Consider the following 19,988-nt stretch of genomic DNA (forward strand, 5'->3'; position numbering starts at 1 on the left):
TTGTCACCTAATCTGAAAGGCTAAAAGTCTCCCAAGAATTAGAAGGATAGAAAAATGATGGGCATGGCATCTGAAATCAGTGTCCTAAACTTGCTAATAAATCTTTACTCAAAAAAGGATTTTTTTGACAAACACAAAGGAATTCAGTTTAGGAATCCCTAGGATTTAGAGTTAACACCTCTTCCACTGAACTCTACACGAGCAGTGACTTTTAAGTGCCCCATCCCCACTGCAGTATTCCATGTCTAGCAAGCAAGCTAGAAGCAACAGGTACTGGATGAATTGAACAGACTATGCATAAGGTCTGAATAAATGCATTAACACCGGTTACCTTATCTTACTTATTTATCTTACTACTATTACTACTTACTACTGCTAGGTACTATTACCCTGCAGCGGGAAGTTAGTTATCACTATTATGTTGAAGACTAAAGTTCCACTGCCTCCCCCCCATCTTCAATTCAATGCTGAAAACCTAATTTACATTGTCATTTATACATAAGAATAAACATGTTTATATGTGAATACATACACCACCCTGACACACATGAATACTCGCATATACATATATGTATATACACAATGAGTAGTGATAAGTCCTCCTATATGTATATTAAAAAATCTTTGGGTGTAGAACTAGTCATGATTTTAAACACACTTAGATAAATGGTTTAGAACAAATATTAATGATTAGATTCTGATGCTAAACTTAAGAGGTTTAATACAAAGTTAAGCAGAACTTTTAAATCACTTAATCATTTATCTTTCAGACCACTAAATAAGTAGCAATCATTGTTTCTTAAGGATTCATTCACCAAATACAATCTGTTCATGGGAACAATTAGTAAACTAATGCTGAGGCCAATTATCTAATTAACTAATAGAGGCCAATAGGTTCCTCTATTTTAAGATTTAGTGAATTAATAATGATTAGTCTCTAGCTATGGTCCCTCGTGGCTCGGTAGTAAAGAATCCGCCTGCCAATGCAGGAGACACAGGTTAGACCCCTAGGTTGGGAAGATACCCTGGAGAAGGAAATGGCAACCCACTCCTGTATTCTTGCCTGAGAAATCCCATGGACAGAGGACTACAGCCGGGCTATAGTTTATGGATTACAGTTGGGATACAGTCTATGGGGTCACAAACTTAGCAACTAACAACAACTACTCTCTGGCTGTATCTACAGTTGTGCTGAAATGAGATCCTTATAATGGTAGAAACTTTCATATTCACAAACCATGGAGAAGGAGGTAGGTTGAGGCTCTCAGGCAGTGGTCTCAAATATCAGAGTATAATAAGAAGCATATGGAGATCTGGTTAAACATAGAGATGCTTAGGTTCACCCTCAGAGATTCTGACTCAGCAAATCTGGAGTCCAGCCTGGGCCCCAGGCTGCTAAGTGCCTTAAATGAATCTGATGCAGAAGGTCCTGATGAGTTATACTGGAGAAATCCTGGCTGTGAATGGGACTGGTCATAAAATCCAGCTTTGCTTTCAAATGTTACAATACATGATTGGACCTAAATGCTTAAAAAACAGTGTTACTAACTTTTCTAACTTTTCAAAATCCACAGCTTCTTACTTTGAAGTACTTTGTTTCTTTTTACTATTGTAGATTTATTTTACACAAGGAACCAGAAGCTCTAATAAGAGAATAATTCAGGGTGCAGCCTATGTTTAAAATAAAAAATACTAGGCATCTCCTTGCCATATTTTCCGAGTTTCCCTCTTCTTGTGCTGGATGGCTTCCAAGAGGCTTTGGTCAGTCTCTGGGAAGGCTTCTAACAACTCAGGGGATTTGTAGTCCAAATTTCTCTCACTGAATCTAGATTCTAAAATGGTCCAGGGAAAGCTATGCTTTGGGGCATTCAGTCTCCATGAATTAAAATCCAGCATTCTGAGGTGTTTTTCTACTGAATTGAAATGGAATATCTAATGTTTACTGGATGGGGTGGGAGCTGGGGAAAACCGCATAATAGTCCCATTTCTGTGACAATTTGACTATGTGTATATTCATTCAGTAACTACTTTTTGAACACCTACTATGTGCTGGGCACTGCATATAACTGTTGGCTTTTTTTAAAAAATGAAATAATATATAAGAAAAGCTGTGGTTTTCTCCACTTGTAAAATATACATTTTACAAGTTTTCTTATTACTTTGTCATCAGCAAAATTTTCACTAGAGAATTAAAAGCCCTTACTCTAAGTGGGAAAATGTAGAGACAATGCTGTAACCAAGTGAGATATCTTCCAAAAACTGTTCCAGAGTTTAATTCAAGAAATTCTTCAGGTAGCCTTAATGATCCAGAAACATAAAGAAGAGTCTTAACTGATTAAGCAAGTCTCTAGAAAATAAATAATTAAACTAATTCATCTGTCATTCATCTTGCATCTGGGGTTCATTTTGATTTCCCTCTTTTAGAATATAAACAGAGAAGAAATGAGCTGTTCTTCCTCTTGAAAAAACAATGTTGTGAGTCTTAACTGAGAAACTTTTCTGGGTACATAAAAGAATATGGAAGATGGAGAGCATTTTTATTTGTGTTCTAATGAAGAATTAAAATCACTGTTAAAGTAAAAGACATTGAAAACTAAATGTTCTTTTTGCTTACAGTACTCAAAGAACATCAACTTAATCAGAACTTTACGTGAAAATGGAATTCCACCATAATCTGAGAACATTTAGATAGCTGAAATGATTCATCTAGAAAGGTTAATCTAGTGGTCAGTCAGACCTCAGTGTCTCTAAGAATGCGGAACTATGGGTGCTGTCCTAATATTACTTTACCAGAGGGGAGATCAGCGGACATCAATTTCTTAGTAAGCCCTACTATAATTCTGAAATAGGTGGTATGCAAGATCCACATTTGGAAAAATACTAGTTTAATGTTAGTTACTTGCTTCTTAAGGAATTATCATTCTAAAGACTTATTTATGTTTAGTTTTACTAGTCTATTAAAATTTTATCATATTAAAAGGTAATAATTTCTGCCATAGCCCATTTTACAAATATTACCATTCCCAGTTATTTATGAAGTTATGCAAGGCTTCACTGCAGAAATCTGATTTTTAATATGGATTTTATTTCCAGGGGAAAAATGGATAGCTTTAAGCTAATATAGATCTGGGGGTCAGAGGATATAGAAAAGTAATTATTTAAGTATGCCACTAAACTCTTAGATAAGACAAAAAGAATTAAATTCACATATTTTGCCTTCTAAGTGTCTATTAACTTTCTACATAGCAAAAAATAAAACATTATATCAAAATACTACTGGAATTACTATGCCACTTTACCATGTAAATAATCCCCTACCCATTCCCCTTTAAAGTCCAATTTACCAATACTCTTCACTACCTGCAAGGCTGCAAACATCATCATTTCTTCTTCGGTGCATTCAATTTCTTCCAAGAGAATAGCCCATTTGGCCTGCTCATAAAGCTGATTGATTCTGATTGCATCATACTGCAGCAAAAAGAGACACAATTCTTCTGTAATATGTTACCTTTAACATTAGCAATAAGGAAAAAGCTACCCTTAGGGTTATACATATCTATATACACCATCTCTATTTTTTCTTAAAAATGGCATTAAAATATGCCAAAAGATTTTTACATATTCAGTATTAGAAGTAGATTCTGTATGTTATTTTCCAGGGTAATAACCATTAGGTATGCTAGCCCTTAACAAAAGGAATTTAACTTGAAGACATTAAAGTAAGGCAGAACTGACTGCTTTTCAGTATTGTTTTGCAACTTACACTAACATGTCATAATCACAGAGTAAATTAATTATTTCAGGGAACATCTTGCTTACTGTGGAAATGCATACCCAGACAAAATAGCAGGTCCTTGGAAACAGTAATTATTTTAAAAATTCAAAATAAAGGGCACACACACATTTGTGGAAAAGACTTACTTAAGTGTTACTGAATTATCCAGTTATATTAATAAAAACTAGTAGTAATATATCTTAGAATAGTAACAAAATGCATAGCCCCTTCCTACCCCATGCAAATGTAACTGTGTTCCCAGAAAACTTTGGGTTTACCAAAATTAGGTATGATATAGCCTAAAAAAGAATTAAAATGATTTTTTATAATTCTATATACATTTTAGTGTTGTACAAAGTATTATTTAAGCACATAATTTAAGATGATAAATACATACATTAAAATCTAGGCTATAATCTAGACATGAAAAGTATGATGGGCAGACAAGAGAAGTTCCCCCCACCCACAAGGATGATACGAAAGCAAAAGATCCAAATCTCTGTCATGTGTTTTCTGGGGGAAACACTCCAGATTTTATAGCAAATTTACATCTTATCAGGAAAGCACAGTATTTCAGTAGCAGAGACGATGACAACCACTTGACAGTAAAAACATATTACAATGTTTGGCTGTGAAACTGAGAGAAATGCAGACTTAAAAAGAATTAAAAAAAAAAGAATTTTTTTGAAGCAACATCTGGGATATGTAATTAGAAATTTGAAAGTAACTGAACGGGTAATCTTTCAGAAAACTTCTCTTCTACCTAAAGTAGAGTTGAAGAGAGATGTTAAAAAAAACTTAAACTAACTTTACCAACTCTGTAGTAAATACACACCATGGAACACAGTATGGAGATTCCTTAAAAAACTAAAGATGGAGCTACCATATGATCCCGCAATCCCACTCCTGGGCATATATCCAGAGAAAAACATGGTCAAAAAGGATACACGCAAGCTTATGTTCATTGCAGCACTGCTTACAATAGCCAAGGCATGGAAGCAACCTAATATCCATCAACAGAAGATTGGATAAAGAGGATGTGGCACACATATATACAATGGAATATTATGAATATTAATATCATAATATTAATTAATAATGATATTAATAATTAATATCATTAAAAAGAATAAAACAGGGTTTCCCTGGTGATCCAGTGGTTAAGAATATGCCTTGTAATGCTGGGGACACCAGCTCAATCCCTGGTCCAGATGATCCCACATACTGCAGAGCAACTAAGCCTGTGCACCACACTACTGAGTTCATGGGCTCTAGAGCCTGTGGTCTGCAACAAGAGAAGCCTGTGCGCCACAACTAGAGACTAGCCTCTGTGTGCCACAACTAGAGAAAGCCCACACACGCACAGCAACAAAGACCCAGTGCAGCCAAAACTAAAATAAAATACATAAATCTTTTTTAAAAAAAGAATGAAATAATGCCATCTGCAGCAACATGGAGGAAACAGAGATTGTCATACTGAGTGGTAAGTCCGACAGAGAAAGAAAAGTATGGTATGATATCGCTTATAAGCAGATTCTAAAAAGAAATGGTACAAAGAACGTACAAAACAGAAACAGACAGCCTTACAGAACAAACTTATGGTTACCAGCGGGGAAGAGCGGCAGAAAGAATAGTTAGGGATTGACATGTACACACTGCTGTGTTTAGAAGTTATAACCAAGAAGGACCTACTGTACAGCGCAAATAACTCTGCTCAATATTACCTAACAACCTAAATGGGAAAAGAATTTGAAAAAGAACAGATACATGTATAACTGATTTACTTCGTTATACACCTGCAACTACCACAACATTGTTAACCAACTATATTTCAATATAAAAGAAAGTTAAAAAATACAAATCAACCAACAATTCAATTATCTTAACAAATAGAAAAGGGTTTAGTTATGCTTCCAACCTACTAAAACAATAGACTTCTTTAAAATACTGGCAACTGTGTCCAAAGTTTTGAGTTTCTAATATTATATTCAAGACTTGCTATCTATATCCAAGCAATTCCTTAACCCACCAACTTCCAAGAAACAAAGAGAAACCAAAAGAGATCCCTCTAAACCCTCGGTACCTTTGGATTCAAATCAAAAAAGCTGTAATACTTGAATCGGAGCAGCAAGGCCTCATTTTCCTTCACATCTTGTTCCATGAGAGATCTTGAGGAATCAAGCCACCTGGACAAATTAACAAACACAGTGGAACAGAGCAAGACAGAATTAAATTTCTACCTCTATGTAGATAAAGAAATTCTTAAATTGTATCTATATTTTGAAACTTACCCTTGGTTGGGAGAGAGAAATTAGGAGGCTAGGATTAACATATACACACTACTATTTATAAAATAAGGCAATCAACAAGGACCTATTGTATAACTGAATTCAGTTGTACATACAGACAGACACATACACATGCATATAAATGAAATTGAACTGCTGTGCTGCACAACTGAAACGCTATATTGTAAATCAACTATGCTTCAATTAAAAAAACCTTGTAATTTATAATAGCAAAAAAACAACAACAAATAAAACAAAAACTTACCCTTGGTTGATTTTTGCTTTGTCAAGAAGGGCCTGAGGTTTGAACATTTTCGCCAAGATTTCTGGTGATGTTATCGGCTGACTGACAGCAAGTATACCAGGGTTGCCTTCTGACAAAGCACTGTCACCAAACCAAGCAGAAGTTGGTGACAAGGGGCTTCCATCATGAGCATCGTAAGTAGGGGTCATTGTTTTACTATAAAGTCCTGGGCTTGAATATATACTTCCTAATAAATAATGTGAAAAATAGGTAGTAAGTATGAAGGATAGTTATCTTAGTTTCCAGTAATACATGCTATAATGATGTAAAACATACTGTGAAACACAAACTTCGTTCTGGAAGGGAAAGCTTTAGTACATTATTTTACCTGTCTTAGAAACATGTGAAATTAACTTTACTTGAATAGCATTAAGAACATGTAACAATAAAGTCAAAAATATAATTAAGTTGGTAGAAATTCTAGGGAAAACAGTTCAAGAGAGTTAGAATAAGTTAAGGATATTGCTGAAGCAGACAGACCAACACTTTTGTTTTTTAATTGTGCCAAGGCTCACCTTTCAGAGGGCCAATGTAAAGAACATCAGTGCCTACAGAAAAGGAAAGAAAGGAGTTCAGAAGGTAAAGGAAAGGCAACAATAGAAGACAGAAACAAAGAATGAAAATGAAAAGAAAATAGGAAAAGGAAAACAGATTTTCCTGTGAATCATAAACTGAAATAAATATTTTAAGTGAATTTAAGAGAAAGAACCTTAGAAGCTATAACCTAAAATGAGCTTTTGTTCAACACAAAACAATGAGGTTGTGCCCTTGGCACATGTTTAGTGACAAACATGTATATTTATCACCCTCTGAAATCACCATACCCTGTTTTAAGACAGCTCAACGTAACTGAATAAATTCACATAAATTAAGATAATAATTTTATGTTGTTGTTTTCTCAATGAATAGTTGAACTGGCTCCAACAGTTACAAATAAAATATTAAAGCAAAAGGATATATAAATTTTGCCCTAGAAAGAAGCTAACAAAAGTGCATTTTATATTTAATTCCCTGAAGTTACAGAGATATTATCTTTTTAATCTTCAGCTTCCTTAGTGTTAAAGGGCTAGGCATACATTTTTTTAAATACTTATTTTAAAAAAAGAGGCTACATTAAAAAAAATTTTTTAATTAGTCCAGTGATGATCTATTCTCTGTCATTTAAACCACAAAAATTGAGACTTAAGACTTTTAAAAAAAATTCAGAATGACATTAAGCAAAAGAACATCCCCTTCAAAGTTTCAACTGTTAATATATTTTATCCTGTAGTAATAATTTTTAAAAAGAAAATGTGTAAATGGGTGTCACATTGTTAATGGATGCTGTTAATGAAATAGCTGTTTTCCTTACCTAACTTAGGAATATGCTTAGGAATTTCTTTCCTGTCATCTCTAACTATACACCACCCATAAACACAGAATGATAGAAACAACTACCCATGAAAAAGTGATGGTAAGGCTAGAGATGTTTAAAGTTGTCAAGACAGAGTCTAGGAAGAGAACATAAAGTAAAAAAATAAAAAAACAAAACAAAAAAAACCTTTTACTAACCACAGGGTTATCTGATTTGATACCTCTAAATGTGTTCTCCCAAAGAATACTAAAACAATTTGTAGAATGTGAACGTGTAGAATGTGAAGAAACAAAGAAGGCTGTAATGTTCCCTTTTAGCCTTTGAGGAAGAAAACTGGAATATTTAGTTGTAAAGCAAAGAACCTTAAAATACAAGGGCATTTTGTGAAAGAGTTACTTATAAAAGGGCTGAGAACAATACTCCAGCTCAAATGTGCAAAGGAAAATTCTGCTATAGAGACGATACATGTAAATAAGGTGTGGAAATGAAACTTCTTTATGAAGTTTCTAAAACAAAATGTATTTCCCTACATTATGCAACACCTAATATCAGCCATTCAATCGATTCCCTTCCTTCTTATTTACCTATACTTCATAATCTACATTCCATACTTTCATTTCATTTTCCTATTTGTTGTTAGGCAGCCTACAGTAATAGCTCATATGTCGTCATTTGAGAGGAGCAAACTGAGGCACAGAGAAGTTCATATATTTGTCTAGTGTCAAGAACTATTAAGTTGCAGAGCTAAGCTATAAATCAGCAGTCCGACTCGACTGCAGCTAAACACACTGCCTCCCAGGTACCATAACTTACTTAAGCCATTTCCAATCGGTGTGCATTTATTCATTTTAGAGTTTTATTACTGACGTCGCCACTGCTACTGCAGACAGTGCACTCCAATAACCATTTTTGTACTTTTTCCCAATTCTAGCAGCACTAGGTCAGAGGGTATGTGCATTTTAAACTCCTTTTAAGTCCCAGTTCAGTGATAATCTCAACCAGCCTGTACTCCTGATTGCCCAATTTAAACCATATTTGAAGCAGAAAACTAATAAAGGGTACGATGAGGTAGCATATGTACTCAGCAACAAAATATATGAGTTTGCTGAACACCACAGAATGATAACTTAAAAACTATAGAGTGACAAACAAAGACTTTATTTAACAAGCACTACAGTATGGGCCACCTACTATACATATTAAAAACTCTAGTTTTATAATTAAAGAATAGTTTTTTAAAAATGCTTTGATGTTTAAAGTGGCAAATTCTAGTTAGGAACAATGGCATCCTACATGGTGATTTTCCTGACCTTCTCGATTATCTTAGGACCGACTTTTCCTATGTCGAGCTGCCTTTAAGATTTCCTAGAAAAGTTCCCAATGAAATAATTTTCTACTTTCATAGTAAATCTTGATTTCAGTTTAGTTCAGAAGCTCAGTCGTGTCCGACTCTTTGCGACCCCATGAATCGCAGCACGCCAGGCCTCCCTGTCCATCACCAACTCCCGGAGCTCACTCAGACTCACGTCCATCGAGTCGGTGATGCCACCCAGCCATCTCATCCTCTGTCGACCCCTTCTCCTCCTGCCCCCAATCCCTCCCAGCATCAGAGTCTTTTCCAATGAGTCAACTCTTCGCATGAGGTGGCCAAAGTACTGGAGTTTCAGCTTCAGCATCATTCCTTCCAAAGAAATCCCAGAGTTGATCTCCTTCAGAATGGACTGGTTGGATCTCCTTGCAGTCCAAGGGACTCTCAAGAGTCTTCTCCAACACCACAGTTCAAAGGCATCAATTCTTCGGCGCTCAGCCTTCTTCACAGTCCAACTCTCGCATCCATACATGACCACAGGAAAAACCATAGCCTTGACTAGGCGAACCTCTGTTGGCAAAGTAATGTCTCTGCTTTTCAATATGCTATCTAGGTTGGTCATAACTTTCCTTCCAAGGAGTAAGCATCTTTTAATTTCATGGCTGCAGTCACCATCTGTAGTGATTTTGGAGCCCCCCAAAATAAAGTCTGACTCTGTTTCCACTGTTTCCCCATCTATTTCCCATGAAGTGATGGGACCGGATGCCATGATCTTTGTTTTCTGAATGTTGAGCTTTAAGCCAACTTTTTCACTCTCCATTTTCACTTTCATCAAGAGGCTTTTTAGTTCCTCTTCACTTTCTGCCATAAGGGTGGTGTCACCTGCATATCTGAGGTTATTGAGATTTCTCCCAGCAATCTTGATTCCAGCTTGTGCTTCTTCCAGTCCAGCATTTCTCATGATGTACTCTGCATAGAAGTTAAATAAACAGGGTGACAATATACAGCCTTGACGAACTCCTTTTCCTATTTGGAACCAGTCTGTTGTTCCATGTCCAGTTCTAACTGTTGCTTCCTGACCTGCATACAGATTTCTCAAGAGGCAGATCAGGTGGTCTGGTATTCCCATCTCTTTCAGAATTTTCCACAGTTTGTGATCCACACAGTCAAAGGCTTTGGCATAGTCAATAAAGCAGAAATAGATGTTTTTCTGGAACTCTCTTGCTTTTTCCATGATCCAGCGGATGTTGGCAATTTGATCTCTGGTTCCTCTGCCTTTTCTAAAACCAGCTTGAACATCAGGAAGTTCACGGTTCACATATTGCTGAAGCCTGGCTTGGAGAATTTTGAGCATTACTTTACTAGCGTGTGAGATGAGTTTGAGCTGTAGTTTGAGCATTCTTTGGCATTGCTTTCTTTGGGATTGGAATGAAAACTGACCTTTTCCAGTCTTATGGCCACTGCTGAGTTTTCCAAATTTGCTGGCATATTGAGTGCAGCACTTTCACAGCATCATCTTCCAGGATTTGAAATAGCTCAACTGGAATTCCATCACCTCCACCAGCTTTGTTCGTAGTGATGCTTTCTAAGGCCCACTTGACTTCACATTCCAGGATGTCTGGCTCTAGGTCAGTGATCACACCATCGTGATTATCTGGGTCGTGAAGATCTTTTTTGTACAGTTCTTCTGTGTATTCTTGCCACCTCTTCTTAATATCTTTTGCTTCTGTTAGGTCCATACCATTTCTGTCCTTTATCGAGCCCATCTTTGCATGAAATGTTCCCTTGGTATCTCTAGTTTTCCTGAAGAGATCTCTAGTCTTTCCCATTCTGTTGTTTTCCTCTATTTCTTTGCATTGATTGCTGAAGAAGGCTTTCTTATCTCTTCTTGCTAGTCTTTGGAACTCTGTATTCAGATGTTTATATCTTTCCTTTTCTCCTTTGCTTTTCACTTTTCTTCTTTTCACAGCTATTTGTAAGGCCTCCCCAGACAGCTATTTTGCTTTTTTGCATTTCTTTTCCATGGGGATGGTCTTGATCCCTGTCTCTTGTACATTGTCACGAACCTCATTCCATAGTTCATCAGGCACTCTGTCTATCAGATCTAGGCCCTTAAATCTATTTCTCACTTCCACTGTATAATCATAAGGGATTTTAGGTCATAGCTGAATGGTCTAGTGGTTTTCCCTACTTTCTTCAATTTAAATCTGAATTTGGCAATAAGGAGTTCATGGTCTGAGCCACAGTCAGCTCCTGGTCTTGTTTTTGCTGACTGTATAGAGCTTCTCCATCTTTGGCTGCAAAAATATAATCAATCTGATTTCGGTGTTGACCATCTGGTGATGTCCATGTGTAGAGTCTTCTCTTGTGTTGTTGGAAGAGGGTGTTTGTTATGACCAGTGGATTTTCTTGGCAAAACTCTATTAGTCTTTGCCCTGCTTCATTCCATCTTCCAAGGCCAAATTTGCCTGTTACTCCAGGTGTTTCTTGACTTCCTACTTTTGCATTCCAGTCCCCTATAATGAAAAGGACATCTTTTTTGGGTGTTAGTTCTAAAAGGTCTTGTAGGTCTTCATAGAACCGTTCAACTTCAGCTTCTTCATCGTTACTGGTTGGGGCATAGACTTGGATTACTGTGATATTGAACGGTTTGCCTTGGAAATGAACAGAGATCATTCTGTCGTTTTTGAGATTGCATCCAAGTACTGCATTTTGGACTCTTTTGTTGACCATGATGGCTACTCCATTTCATCTGAGGGATTCCTGCCTGCAGTAGTAGATATAATGGTCGTCTGAGTTAAATTCACCCATTCCAGTCCATATGAGTTCGCTGATTCCTAGAATGTCGACATTCACTCTTGCCATCTCTTGTTTGACCAGTTCCAATTTGCCTTGATTCATGGACCTGACATTCCAGGTTCCTATGCAATATTGCTCTTTACAGCATCGGACCTTGCTTCTATCACCAGTCACATCCACAGCTGGGTATTCTTTTTGCTTTGGCTCCATCCCTTTATTCTTTCTGGAGTTATTTCTCCACTGATCTCCAGTAGCATTTTGGGCACCTACTGACCTGGGGAGTTCAGTATCCTATCATTTTGCCTTTTCATACTGTTCATGGGGTTCTCAAGGCAAGAATACTGAAGTGGTTTGCCATTCCCTTCTCCAGTGGACCACATTCTGTCAGATCTGTAAATCAACACTAAACAGTAAAGTTAATTCTTACGTGGAAAAATTGTTTTCCCCAGACATGGGATCACGCTACTTCAAATGGTTCTCTCCTCACAGGTACTTGGAGAATAGATATTTACCTAGTTACAGCCAGCAAGTGGCAAAGCACTAGAGAGTGTGTCACCTGAGCACAGCCTGTAAACAAGGTATGTAAACACTCAGAATTTTATCATATTTCTGTGTAAGAATCTGACTAAAGCCTGAGAATCGCTAATTCACTCATTTCCTTTACCTTTTGAAACATTAAATAAAAAAAGCTTTGTTGAAGTACAATTTACACACCAATATTTCACAAAGTATTCACCTTTAAATATTAAATACTGGAGAAATGATGTTACATAATGGTTCGACATATGAGTGCTAGACCCAGACCAATCTGGATTTGAATCCTAGCTGTGTCCTGATTAGCTTTGTGACCTTGGGCAAATTACTTAACCCTTGTAATGTTCTTTCCTTGTAAGTGGGGATAATGCCACCAAAATCACAGATGTTCTGTAAGGATGAAATGAAAATACACAAACACATAAATACATAATTGCCAACCATGCTCACATAGATGCTCATAATTCAGGAAGCACATAGGCACTAAAGGAAACTGAGCCTGTCTCTGCCTCAGTAGAATGAAGATTACACCTATGCCTTACCACAGCCTGCAGTACAGGAACCTCTGTGTAGCGGGGAGCACAATGTCTGACCCCCAGAAGACGTCATAAGCCGAGATGTACAGACCTGTTGCTATTTATATGAACATAATATGCAACTGATCAAATCTGTCAGCATTTGGTCCAAACATTGACTAATATGACTGACAAATCATAAAAGCAGGCAAACCTGGTATTTAGTATTTCTTTTAAAAATTAATCTCTTATTACTTTTCATGTGTGTATGGGACTTCTCTATAGATAATCAGTCCTCTACATATCACTATCTTTGTGTACTTTCTTAGTATTTCACATCAACTCCTCAAAGGTTTTTAAACTGTTTGGATGTAGACAACTAAACCTATTAAAAAAAAAAACTCCTTCAACTGAAAACAGTCACTTCACAGACACAAGAGAGCACACCAGTACATGACCCCATTCATATGAGGTTCAAGAACCAGCCCAACACTATTCTGTGGTTAGAGAGACACAGGAAAAGGCATGCAAGAGGCCTTCTGGGGTCTTGGTATCATGTTACATGCTATACCTAGTTCTGGGTGGTGACAAGTTATATGCATTGGCAAATATTCATCTATAATTTAAAATCTGTTCATTTTACTATATGTAACACCTCAATTTAAAACAAGAAAGAAAAGAAACCCACAGTTACTTACTCTAAAATATTTGTAGCTTTCCCTTGTCTTAATTCATTATCTTTTGTCTTCTAATTGTCTTTTCTTAAAGCACTATATAAAAGCTCTTCCTTGCAGTTCTAAGACCAATCCTGCCTGATTTCAACCACTCTAAAACCATCCCATAAATATACCTTTCTATGTAGTTCTTCATCTTAAGAATTGAGTGAGTTTTCATTTAAACTAAAAAAAAAAAACAACAAAAAACCCAAACAACTGAAAGCAGAAATTCTGTCTACTGTCACATGGCTTCATCTACATAAACCATCAAGTCTAAATCAGATTTTAATTGTATTCTAATGACAGACACATTCTTTTACTCTCTTTGATTCCTTAGTCTGTAGGCTCTATCACTACTCTTTCCCCTCATTCCCTCCTCCACATTTTACTGGAATTAAATTTGATATTCTTTCTAAGTAATGATTTGCTCATTTTGTACCATATTCAGAAACCAGTGACTCTACAATCACTAGCCTATATTCCTCAGCCTGACATTAAATACCCTCCAGTGTGATTCAAAAGTTCCTTGGAGGTCTCTCCCCCATGAACTGGCTCAAATGGTTTATTTACACATCTTGTACTTTTCTTTTGCCAGGATGTTCTTTGTTAATATCATTCTTTCTACTTGGATCACCTATTCTTTCTATCAAAATCCTAGCCACTGGAATCCTAGCCAATTCACAAACTTACTTTCCCAACCTGAAAACTGAATACACCCTACTTGGAATTGTTTTGTCTTCTGAATTCTTACAACATTATTTCTATAATATTCATTTAACATTTATGTATTAGCTCTTTAAATACAGTAACTATGGTTTCCCACTGCCTATAAATTACTTAAAGAGTAAGGACTACCTTATTTCTTGGTAGCTCCCAGATATAATCAGTACATGAGCACTGACATAAAGGTTACAAGGTATGTGACCTTAGATATTCCTAATCTTTGTTGTTCAGTAGCTATGTCTGACTCTTTGCGACCCCATAGACTGTAGCACGCCAGATTTCCACGTCCTTCACTATCTCCCAGAGTTTGCTCAAATTCATGTCCACTGAGTTGATGATGCTATCTATCCATCTCATCCTTGGCTTCCCCCTTCTCCTGCCCTCAGTCTTTCCCAGTATCAAGGTCTTTTCCAGTGAGTTGGCTCTTTGCATCACATGGCCAGAGTATTGGAGATTCAGTATTAGTCCTTCTAATGAACATTCAGGATTGATTTCCTTTAGGATCGACTGGTTTGCTCTCCTTATAGTCCAAGGGTCTCTCAAGAGTTTTCTCCAGCACCACAATTGGAAAGCATCAATTCTTTGGTGCTTGGCCTTTTTTATGGCTCCTAACCTTACTGTTAACAAAGAGTCAGACATGATTGAGCAACTGAACTGAATCTTACTGTGCCATATTTTCATCCTTATATGTGAATAACAACAATCCACTTTGATGGGTTGTAGTGAGGATTAAATGAGTTTCCATGGGTAAAGTGTGTGAAATAGTTCTGGGCATACATAAGTCTGTGTTCATTGTTTACTATCATTGCCATCATCATGACCCCAGAATTTTAAAAAACAGGAATGAACTGAATTAGTAAAATTAGTTTATTTATTTGCTTCTAAGATCTATCCTAAGAAATGGATTTATAAATGTGCAGCCAATGGAAACATGGAAAATAAATTTTCAGGAACCAAAGAACCATGTAATCTAATTGATTAGTCATCTAACTTCTCAACAGACACTGTCCATGTTCCCACTGTATGACATATGCTGTTAGTTCCTAGTAACAGAAAGGTAAGAAACAGTCTCTTCATGCAGGACCTCACAATTATTAGGGGAGAACACATCATATAATACCAAACACAGAGAAGTCTGGTGACTTACGACAGCAGGATACCTAATTCAGGTTGGGGAGGTAATGGAAGGAAATCTGAGAAAGCTTCTTCAAGAAACAAGAGAGGCACTAAGACATTAGTGTATGCAAAGCATAGAAGTTTTAAGTAACCTGATAAAAGTAATAATGTCTTAACTAAATTAGTGGTGGTTTCCACAAAATACACCCAAAATGGAACTAAATGCTAAAAAACCCTCCAATTTCCGCAATGCCAAGAACTGAGGCAAGTTAAGGTACTGTCTCCTTTTGACTTTTCCTGAGCACAGAACCAGCTTTTCTTATTATTGATTCAACTACTAACACCTGACACGATGATCCACACGTGACAGACTCTAGTGATGATTTAAAGATCGAGGGAAAAGATGCAGAAGGAGAGCGTTCTTTAACCTGACCACTCTCCAGACTATTCAGTCCATTTATACTGATATCAAAAATACACAGGATGGGGAACACATGTATACCTGTGGCGGATGCATTTTGATATTTGGCAAATCTAATACAGTTATGTAAAGTTTAAAAATAAAATAAAATTAAAAAAAAAAAAATACACAGGATGACCCACTGTACAGCACAGGGAATTGTACTCAATATTTTTTAATAACCTATAAGGGAAAAGAACCTGAAAAAGAATATATCATAACAAACACCCTCTTCCAACAACACAACAGAAGACTCTATACATGGACATCACCAGATGGTCAACATTGAAATCAGATTGATTATATTCTTTGCAGCCAATGATGAAGAAGCTCTATACAGTCAGCAGAAACAAGACCAGGAGCTGACTGTGGCTCAGACCATGAACTCCTTATTGCCAAATTCAGACTTAAATTGAAGAAAGTAGAGAAAACCACTAGACCATTCAGGTATGACCTAAATCATATCCCTTATGATTATACAGTGGAAGTGAGAAATAGATTTAAGGGCCTAGATCTGATAGACAGAGTGCCTGATGAACTATGGAATGAGGTTCCTGACAATGTACAAGAGACAGGGATCAAGACCATCCCCATGGAAAAGAAATGCAAAAAAGCAAAATGGCTGTCTGGGGAGGCCTTACAAATAGCTGTGAAAAGAAGAGAAGCGAAAAGAAAAGGAGAAAAGGAAAGATATAAGCATCTGAATGCAGAGTTCCAAAGACTAGCAAGAAGAGATAAGAAAGCCTTCTTCAGCAATCAATGCAAAGAAATAGAGGAAAACAACAGAATGGGAAAGACTAGAGATCTCTTCAGGAAAACTAGAGATACCAAGGGAACATTTCATGCAAAGATGGGCTCGATAAAGGACAGAAATGGTATGGACCTAACAGAAGCAAAAGATATTAAGAAGAGGTGGCAAGAATACACAGAAGAACTGTACAAAAAAGATCTTCACGACCCAGATAATCACGATGGTGTGATCACTGACCTAGAGCCAGACATCCTGGAATGTGAAGTCAAGTGGGCCTTAGAAAGCATCACTACGAACAAAGCTAGTGGAGGTGATGGAATTCCAGTGGAACTATTTCAAATCCTGGAAGATGATGCTGTGAAAGTGCTGCACTCAATATGCCAGCAAATTTGGAAAACTCAGCAGTGGCCACAGGACTCGAAAAGGTCAGTTTTCATTCCAATCCCAAAGAAAGGCAATGCCAAAGAATGCTCAAACTACCGCACAATTGCACTCATCTCACATGCTAGTAAAGTAATGCTCAAAATTCTCCAAGCCAGGCTTCAGCAATATTTGAACCGTGAACTTCCTGATGTTCAAGCTGGTTTTAGAAAGGGCAGAGGAGTCTACGGCCATACCACCCTGAACGCGCCCGATCTCGTCTGATCTCGGAAGCTAAGCAGGGTCGGGCCTGGTTAGTACTTGGATGGGAGAAAGGGCAGAGGAACCAGAGATCAAACTGCCAACATCCGCTGGATCATGGAAAAAGCAAGAGAGTTCCAGAAAAACATCTATTTCTGCTTTATTGACTATGCCAAAGCCTTTGACTGTGTGGATCACAATAAACTGGAAAATTCTGAAAGATGGGAATACCAGACCACCTGACCTGCCTCTTGAGAAATCTGTATGCAGGTCAGGAAGCAGCAGTTAGAACTGGACATGGAACAACAGACTGGTTCCAAATAGGAAAAGGAGCACGTCAAGGCTGTATATTGTCACCCTGCTTATTTAACTTATATGCAGAGTACATCATGAGAAATGCTGGGCTGGAAGAAGCACAAGCTGGAATCAAGATTGCTGGGAGAAATATCAATAACCTCAGATATGCAGATTATACCACCCTTATGGCAGAAAGTGAAGAGGAACTAAAAAGCCTCTTGATGAAAGTGAAAGAGGAGAGTGAAAAAGTTGGCTTAAAGCTCAACATTCAGAAAACAGAGATCATGGCATCCGGTCCCATCACTTCATGGGAAATAGATGGGGAAACAGTGTCAGACTATATTTTGGGGCTCCAAAATCACTGCAGATGGTGACTGCAGCCATGAAATTAAAAGACGCTTACTCCTTGGAAAGAAAGTTATGACCAACCTAGATAGCATATTGAAAAGCAGAGACATTACTTTGCCAACAAAGGTTCGCCTAGTCAAGGCTATGGTTTTTCCTGTGGTCATGTATGGATGCGAGAGTTGGACTGTGAAGAAGGCTGAGCGCCGAAGAATTGATGCTTTTGAACTGTGGTGTTGGAGAAGACTCTTGCGAGTTCCTTGGACTGCAAGGAGATCCAACCAGTCCATTCTAAAGGAGATCAGCCCTGGGATTTCTTTGGAAGGAATGATGCTGAAGCTGAAACTCCAGTACTTTGGCCACCTCATGCGAAGAGTTGACTCACTGAAAAAGACTCTGATGCTGGGGGGGATTGGGGGCAGGAGGAGAAGGGGACGACAGAGGATGAGATGGCTGGATGGCATCACCGACTTGATGGATTTGAGTCTCAGTGAACTCCAGGAGTTGGTGATGGACAGGGAGGCCTGGCGTGCTGCGATTCATGGGGTTGCAAAGAGTCGGACACGACTGAGCGACTGATCTGATCTGATCTATATATTCTACACATGTGTGTATAAATGAATCATTGTGCTTCAATACCTGAAACTAACACAATTTGTAAATCAACTATATTTCAAATATACACACACTCACAGAGGCATACAGCTCTCATGGTTCTCACACTGAACCCATGCTTAATCAAAGACTCACCTGATCCAGGAGTGATAAGAGGCCCCTCTAGTTCAAGTGCCTCATCTTCAGATTGGTCATCTAGCTTTTTCTTTTTTTTCTTTGTTGGATCTCTGGGTTTTTTCAATAGAGAAAGCTCTTCAGGGTGTCTGATGTCTGTTACAATTAAGAAAAAAAACATTATTTTACTGGGATAATGGAAAGTTTAAACATATTACACTTGGTAAATCTATGAATCCATTTCAAACCAAGAACCTGTAATTTCCTCCTGTGCATGTTTGTATTTTGCCAGATACTAACACCATGCAAAACACTAGAATGTGACACTTTCAAAAACAATATACCAAAGCACACTTAATTCATAACTATCCAATAAATGTAGTTACCTAGTAGAAAGATAATACTATGGTACAGAAAGAAAATAATAGAGCTCTTATTTATATATGTTTTAAACCAAAACTCTATGGAATTAAGGTTTATATTATATGGTTGGTTCATTCTGTATACAAGTTATACTGGATATATGAAGTAAATGTAAAGAAAATATTTTCACACCATTACCAAATCTCAAATTTTAATCAACTCAAACTTTCCTACCTTCATACCAAATGTCTACAAGTTTCTGTGTTTATTCTATTCATTTTCATGTGAAGAACCTGATGTGTACACATAATGAAAAATGGGCCAAATAATGAAGACTGATATTTTCCTGTGTCTGCTGTCTGGTCTTCTACAATTCCGTATCTCTAACTGTACAGTTAGTGATAGCTAGGAGTATAAAGTTGTCGCCCATCAAAAAAAAAAGAAAGAAAATCACCAAGTGGGTTTTAAAAAACCAAAAAATATATAAGAAGCAAAGTGGCTACACAAAAAGAATTAAAAATGACCCCAATAAGTTTATATATTACATTACATATTATATACCATGTCCATAAACAGCAGGAATGACTCAGAAGTCAGTAATGTTGTTTAGGCACTAAGTCATGTCCAACTCTTTCCACCCCATGGACTGTAGTCTGCGAGGCTCCTCTGTCCATGGGATTTCCCAGGCAAGAATACTGGAGTAGGTTGCCATTTTCCTCCCCAAGGGATCTTCTAGACCCAGGGACCAAACCTGCCTCTCCTGCATTGGCAGGCAGATTCTTTACCACTGAGCCACCAGGGAAGCCCAAGTTAGGAAGTCAGTTCCTCCCAAACTGAGCTAAAGATTCGATGAAATTCTAATCCAAATTCCAGCTTACTCTTCTGAACAATTTGATTGTAGAATTGTTTTCATTTCCTTATAAATTTTATAATAGTGAAAGCAATTTTGAAAACGAATAAAATTGGAAGACTTAAACTACCTGATTTTA

At 37.3% G+C, this 19,988-nt stretch overlaps 1 protein-coding gene across 6 annotated transcripts in view; it reads right to left on the bottom strand.

Annotated features, from left to right (window-relative positions):
* The window catches only part of FERMT2 (FERM domain containing kindlin 2), a 79,152-nt gene that overhangs the window by 15,048 nt on the left and 44,116 nt on the right, over positions 1-19,988 (bottom strand). For 4 of the 6 annotated variants that reach the window (XM_055538081.1, XM_055538079.1, XM_055538084.1 and 1 more), the window contains exons 4-8: positions 18,658-18,792; positions 6,883-6,915; positions 6,329-6,554; positions 5,859-5,961; positions 3,361-3,468 (exon numbers count right to left, since the gene is read on the bottom strand). In XM_055538081.1, the coding sequence (XP_055394056.1) occupies positions 3,361-3,468; positions 5,859-5,961; positions 6,329-6,554; positions 6,883-6,915; positions 18,658-18,792 (605 nt within the window). The remainder of the gene's footprint in view (positions 1-3,360; positions 3,469-5,858; positions 5,962-6,328; positions 6,555-6,882; positions 6,916-18,657; positions 18,793-19,988) is intronic. The other 2 variants (XM_055538085.1, XM_055538082.1) reach the window with 1 other exon arrangement.

The sequence above is a fragment of the Bubalus kerabau genome, chromosome 10 (genome assembly GCF_029407905.1).
Source record: "Bubalus kerabau isolate K-KA32 ecotype Philippines breed swamp buffalo chromosome 10, PCC_UOA_SB_1v2, whole genome shotgun sequence".
Classification (NCBI taxonomy): domain Eukaryota; kingdom Metazoa; phylum Chordata; class Mammalia; order Artiodactyla; family Bovidae; genus Bubalus; species Bubalus kerabau.